A 6,653-nucleotide genomic window follows, 5' to 3' on the forward strand; every position below is an offset into this window, starting at 1 on the left:
GGCAGCTGCAGTGGTTTCTGTATTTGTTAGCATTTCATAAGAGGCAAAGGGCACATGTGCATGAGCTAAGGACACTAATAAGGAAATGTAATGTCTGTGACCATAGGGTTTGCTGCTTCATAGTGCTGCTTCTATGGGATAAAGCACCTCCTGTTCTACATTACAAGGGTATTGCAAGACACCGAGGAGCGCCATGACCATAGGGAAGACCGAGACTGAAAGATGAGTTTCTTAATAAAGTCATGGGACACCGAGCTGACTTGCAATAACCTTATAATGTATAGCAAGTGGTACTTTATTCCTGATACAAAACCACTTAAATCCTTTGTGTGATGCTCTTTCATATGAAAGAGATGGGATGTTTGCGGACATGAAGAATAAAAGTAGAATCCTTAGTGTAAAATTAAACACCTAAAAAATGCATTTAGTTACTGGTTGCAAAAATGTATTAGAATCAGTTAAATGTAATTTCAATTGAAAAGACCCTGCTGCTCAGAAAATGTAGAAACATGCAGACAGATTCTGACTTTCATATAATTACATCAAAAAATAAACATGTTACCATAAATATTTACTTTCTGCTGCAAAAACATATCCGAAGAAGGGAAAAGCGAGCTTCCGGGTTCCTTGTTTAAAACGTGGCCATGTTTAGACTTCTGATCTGCCTGGAAGGAAGGAGGCATTGTGATGTTGATGTGATAGCTGAAATCAACGGAATAACTTATTACAGTTGAGCAGCTACTGCATTCCTTTACTACAGTCGATCAGAGAAGTCACAAGTCATCTGTAACAACAGTTACGTTAGCACAGGTCAGTGACATGTTAGCTTCAACATTTCTTCAGCGCTTCAAGCTGCTTAGCTAGCCAAGTCTACACCAAAGCCAGACCCCGGGCCTTGCATGAGGAATGACCTCTGCTTTATTTCCTGCATCACCAGTGGAGACATGAATGAATGAATGAATGAAAAATAATTTGTAATCGCGCTACTAAGCCCGAAGGCATCAAGGCGCCTAACCAAAAGAGTTCATAAGAAGACTGATCAAAACTAAGGGTAGGCCCTGGCAAATAGCCACGTCTTAAGGGCCTTCCTAAAGGCTTGCGTGGAGGGAAGAGATTTAATTTCAACTGGCAGCATGTTCCACAGCCTGGGGGCGAAAGATGAGAAAGCTCTGCCACCCCATTTGGCTTTACGAACTCGGGGAACTGATAGCAGAAATTTGTTGGCCGAACGAAGATTTCTAGGAGGTGTATAAGGGACCAACAAATCCCTTAAGCCTCCAGACCTATTAGTGGCCAGAGCCCCATATGTCAGACTCAGGGACTTAAAAGAGATCCTGGCCTCAATTGGGAGCCAATGCAAGGACCTTCTGGCAGCCTGAGCAGAAGCCGTTTGGGCAAGTCCAGTACAAACTTGGCAGCAGCATTCTGCACCATTTGTAATCGTGTTAGCAAGCCCTTATTAATGCCTAAATAGAGGGCATTACAATAATCCAATCTGGAGCCTATCAGTGCCAAGACGATCTGTTTTCTGGCTTGAGGAGATAGATAATGTCTAATCCTCCGTAGGATATTTATTAGGCCCCAGCAAGTGGAAATAGTTCTCTTAACTTGTTGGTCCATCCCCAAGGTAGGGTCAATCATGACTCCTAAATTTCTAGCCAGGGTCGTAGGAGTCGGGCACATCCCCAACGAGATAGGCCACCACTCCGCCGACCAAAAGTCCTCCTTTCCTCCAAACACAAGAATCTCTGTCTTTTCGCCATTGAGCTTCAGGGAATTACAGGTCATCCATTGAGCAATGGCTTCCATGCAATTTCTAAGATTGGAAGCCACAAGAGTGTCAGGTTGGGCGAAAGACAGAAGAATCTGTGTCGTCGGCATAGGAGATTACCTCCATCCCATACGATCTAATAAGCCTGGCAAGTGGGGTCATATAGATGTTAAAAAGGGTCGGACTTAATGCCGACCCCTGAGGAACCCCACAAATCACAGGATGGGATGGAGACAAAAACTCCCCCAACTTTACTCTCTGCTCCCTCTGGTTAAGGAAAGAGGCCAGCAAACTAAGTGCGGGCCCCTCAACCCCTATCTCTCTCAGCCTGGATGTTAAGACTGAGGGAGACAGGGTGTCAAACGCAGCCGAAAGATCCAGCAGGATAAGGAGAGTAGTCTGACCCTTGTCTACTCTGGTGAGGATGTTATCAAGCACAATAGTCAGGGCAGACTCCGTACTATGTTCTCTCCTAAATCCGTGCTGCAAGTGATCTAGCCGACCAGAGGTTTCCAGAAATGCTGCAAGATGATGGTTGAGATGAATTTCCAACATCTTTGCAGGGGCTGGGAGCAGCGAAATAGGGCGGACGTTTTTAAGAACCCCTGGGTCTAGCGTAGCCTTCTTTAACAGAGGTTTTACTACCGCTTTCTTCCATTGAGGGGGAAAAATCTCATCCCTCATTGCCCTATTCATAATATCTAGTAAGGGGGGGAGGAAACACTCCTTACATTGTTTAAGAAGTTTCAAAGGGCAAGGGTCTAATGGGGACCCCGACCTGATCTTAGTCAAAAGAACTTCAAGTTCCTGTAAGGAAAGGGGCGGAAAACTAAACAGGCCCCCTAAAGATACTTCCTCCGGTAATGTTACCGAAGTAACAGAGGTACACAGGGGGGTGGATAGAGTTAACTTTTGATGCTCTAATGCAGAATGTATGTCCACAATCTTAGAATTAAAGAATTGTGCAACATCATTGCAGAGCTGCTGTGAACTAACCACAGGATCAGGCGTCTTCAATGAGATGAGTGTATCTTCTCCCATGTTTTTAACATGGGAGAAGTGACGTAAGGGTGGCGAAAGGGGCATGTAAATAAGCCCCGCAGTGTTTTGGTCGACGCCTGTATTTTTTAAACAAAGGACTGCTTTGACAATTTGTTTGTGTGTTTTGTTTTTTAGCCTAAAGAAGACGCCATTGCCGAAGCCGTGAAGCCCGCTGGATACTTGAGTTTGCATTTGTGTTAATGCAGAGGCGCCTGCTTGAGCCTGTGAGTTGATACAGGTCTACTCTGTGAGTGCTTCACTGGCACAACAATCACATCTGCAGCTTCTTCACGAACATCAAATATAAGATGCTGCGAATATTCCCAAGAGACAGTGGGCTGCAGTTACCATTCTGTTTAGCAATGTACAAGGTCTCATACATTTAACAGTTTAAGGGAGTGCCTTTTGCCTTTCTCTGCACAAATTTGCGAAATGAACTAACCCTATATTGTTTTTGATGTGAACTTTTGCTTCGCTGAGAAGTATTCAAAATCTGCGTCTAGATAAACACAGGGGGGCAGATTTATGTTTCCTGGCGCATCCCTGCAAATCAGCAGGGATGCGCCAGGAAAGATGCGTCACGCAAGTTTACCCTTGCGCCACCACAGATGTGCCGCATTTACAATGCAGCGCATCATGGCGCAAGGATAAACAGATGCGTGACGCATCTGATGGCATATGGGCGGCGCATTGCTGGAGTCGTGTCGCAAGCACGACGCAACTCCAGCAATGCTCAGGGGCTGCCCATACCGAACATGCTGCGTAACAGGGTTTACTCCTGCCAGGAATTCAGAAAGGGATTCCTAAAGGCATGGTTGTTTTACTACTGCAGATTTCTCCGCCATGCAAGAGGTGAGAAGAGGGCGGCACATGGTGTGGTTTTTTTGTCTTCAAAGTTGGGAAACACACACAAACAAGTAAGTTTGTGGGTTTCCACAAACTGAAGTTTAACCCTTCCCTACCATGGAAATGATCAGATGATTAGTAGCTTCTCTTCCAGAGTCGGAGAGTGAACAGATCACACCCAGATTTGCTAAGGGTGTACGGGAAAGGCTTCCTCTGTGGGAAAAATGAACCCCCCACCAATGAACAGAAAGCAAAAAAAATATTTTGCACGCTCAGCTGCCCTTCCCACTTTGAGAAATGTTATGGTATGTGCAATTTTGTTCAGGGAAACATACAGCCTTAAAAAGTCACATCACAGTTGCACTAGTTTGCATGTGCATTTCCAGACATCATATTACACTTGTTTTGCAAATGGTGCAAAACTGTGAAAGTATGTCATGGGGTGTCATAGGAGTTCACCCACACTTTTACAGTTTTCTATGTGAAAAGGTATCAAGTTATATTTACAATCCCTAGTAGTAAACTTGATATGATTGATCTTAACCTGCACACTGGCTATTACAGAAGGTCCTCACCTCACTTGAACAATGAATGAGTTGGAAAACTAGTCCACAATCTCCAATGCTCAATTTGTAAAACAATAAATTCAGGGTTTATGGGGAATATTTATGAAAACAGTGGCGCAGAGCAGCAGAAAAAGTCACCTTGCTGCCCTGCCCTGCATCACTGGGATGGAAAGGGATGCGCTGTATTTCTCCAAATATGGTATATTTCTGCCCTTTTCCTTGTGCTGGTGCCACTTTGGCAGACTAGCACCAATGCAGGCACTGTTGCACGCATGCAGGATTGTTTTGTGCAGGAAGGGGCACCTTAGGACTACCAGACTTTCTTATTCAGTGTTTCCAAACTATTCAGAACACTGCTGCCTGGCTGATTCTTAAAATCCCTTCTCGGGTTTTGGTATCAGGAAATTTGCACCATCTTCTCTGGCTTCCAGTGAATAAAAGGATCCAGTGTTAGGCTCTCACCTTTGCATTTATGGTATATAATCGTAAAGGTTCTTTCTACCGTAGGTGCCATTCCAAGCTTTACACCCAGGTGAGATCCTTGGGATCGAACAATCTTAAAATTTTTCAACTTCCACGCATACACAAGGCCATAAGAGAAGGTAGATTCTTCGTCTTCCTGCCAACCAGGCTGTGGATTGAACTTCCTCTTGTTCTGAGAAGCAGCCCTTCTGAAACCAATTTAGGCAAGGTTTGAAAACCATACTGTTTGATCCTTGTATTAACATTTCTTAATGCGGACTTTTCTTAAGGGTTTGGGTGATCCCTTCTGCTAGCAACAGGATTCCTCCTTCAAGGCAGCTGAGTGCCTTAAAAATGTATTTTTATTGTTTTTCTTGCACCACTCTACACTCTCTTTTTGTTTATCTCGCTCATTCAGGTTAATTTTTAACCCCGTGTTAATTTTTGTCACTGTTTTCCATTTTTTCTCTTCCTCCTTTTTTCTTCCATTTCTGTCTATCTCACTCTTGCTCTCCGTCAGAATCTGATGTGGGCAAGTGCCCATGGTCTGCAACACCCAGCACAAATTAAGCACTCACATTCTCTGGTCTCAAGAAAAAGTAGCTATCTGTGTCTCAGTTTCTGTGGCTTGCAAAACCTGTTGACACTCTTAGAAGAGAGTTTACAGGGTGAGCTGTGTAAGGTATGATTTAAGTCACTTCTTCACATTAAGAAGAAAGTGTACCAACTGGTCTGATAGTCAACACAAGAGCAAAGGGAGCTGAAAGGAGTGCGCTGCAGACACACATATCTAATTAGAAGGATTTTTTTTACTCTGTACTGGTACAGTGTCAGTCTTATCTCCTGCAGGCCAACAGGGAGAAAGATCTGCATGTAATATTTAGAAAATGTGATTTATTTCAATATATAATGTTTCTCAAGATTTGATAGCCCTTGGTGTCCTTGTTAACACAGAAGGATGAACGTCTGGGCAAAAGTGCTGTAAAACACAAGAAGAACAATCATGAATAAATAATGAAACTGTAATTCCAAGTTTGGGTGGTGGTCCAGGGATTTTACTCAGGGGTATATATTGTACAAAAGATTTTCTTTATTTTTTAGGCTACTTATTACCGAGTGCAATTAAATGTATGGAGAATGTTCACATTTTATGAAATAGCGCTCACTTGTTCTACCTCAGAAGCATGAAATGTTTAAATAATATTTAAGATGAATTTTTAAATAAAAAATCATTAAGGCTAAAAATCTGTTGTGTGTGTTTATTTGTGGTATCTCTTGTTCATATCACATATTGTTACTATTGTATTGCATTGTATTGTAATTGCATTTATATAGTGCTTACTACCCCTGACGAGGCGTCAAAGCTCTTCTTTGGCAATTAGCAGGCTACGCCTGAACCCATAAAGGATTAGTGGTGAATTAGTATAGTGGAATATAAAAATTGAGGGGTGCATATATTAGTCAGTTATTTGAAATGAGAAGGATAGTGGAGGAATAGAAGAGGGGAAAAGGTTCACATTTATATGGCGCTTGCTACCCCTGATGAGGTGTTGAAGCTCTTTTTGACGAGTAGGACGCTACTCCAAGACCCATAAAGGATTGGTGGTGAATTAGTATAGTGAAATATGAAAGTAATTTGAGTGGTGGATACGTTAGTTAGTTATTTGGATTGAGAAGGGAGAGGGAAGGGTCTGGGGGGGTGTTTATAGCCATAGGAGGGAGTTTGGGGTGAGTAAAGGGGAGGTGGAGGGGAGTTAGTATGGGGAAGTATGAAATGTATTTGAGTGGTGGACATGTTATTCTGTTTTTTGGATTGGAAAGGAAATAGTAGAGGGATAGAGTAAGATAGAAGAGGGAAGGAGGGATATAAGAGAGAAGGGCCTAGAAATGTTTTTATTTTGTTGAGTGTATAGCAGTCGGAGTGGGTTTGGGATGAGTGAAAGGGGGGTGGAGGGGGAGTCAGAGGT

At 43.0% G+C, this 6,653-nt stretch overlaps 1 protein-coding gene across 1 annotated transcript in view; it reads left to right on the forward strand.

Annotated features, from left to right (window-relative positions):
• Positions 1-5,908, forward strand: part of LOC146830806 (uncharacterized) — an 878,450-nt gene extending 872,542 nt beyond the window's left edge. Inside the window, exon 23 of the mRNA XM_085604967.1 lies at positions 2,948-5,908. Within this exon, the coding sequence (XP_085461093.1) occupies positions 2,948-2,952 (5 nt within the window). The 3' untranslated portion in view covers positions 2,953-5,908. The remainder of the gene's footprint in view (positions 1-2,947) is intronic.
• The last annotated feature ends 745 nt before the right edge of the window (positions 5,909-6,653 follow it).

Source organism: Triturus cristatus, chromosome 5_1, assembly GCF_964204655.1.
Source record: "Triturus cristatus chromosome 5_1, aTriCri1.1, whole genome shotgun sequence".
Taxonomy (NCBI): Eukaryota; Metazoa; Chordata; class Amphibia; order Caudata; family Salamandridae; genus Triturus; species Triturus cristatus.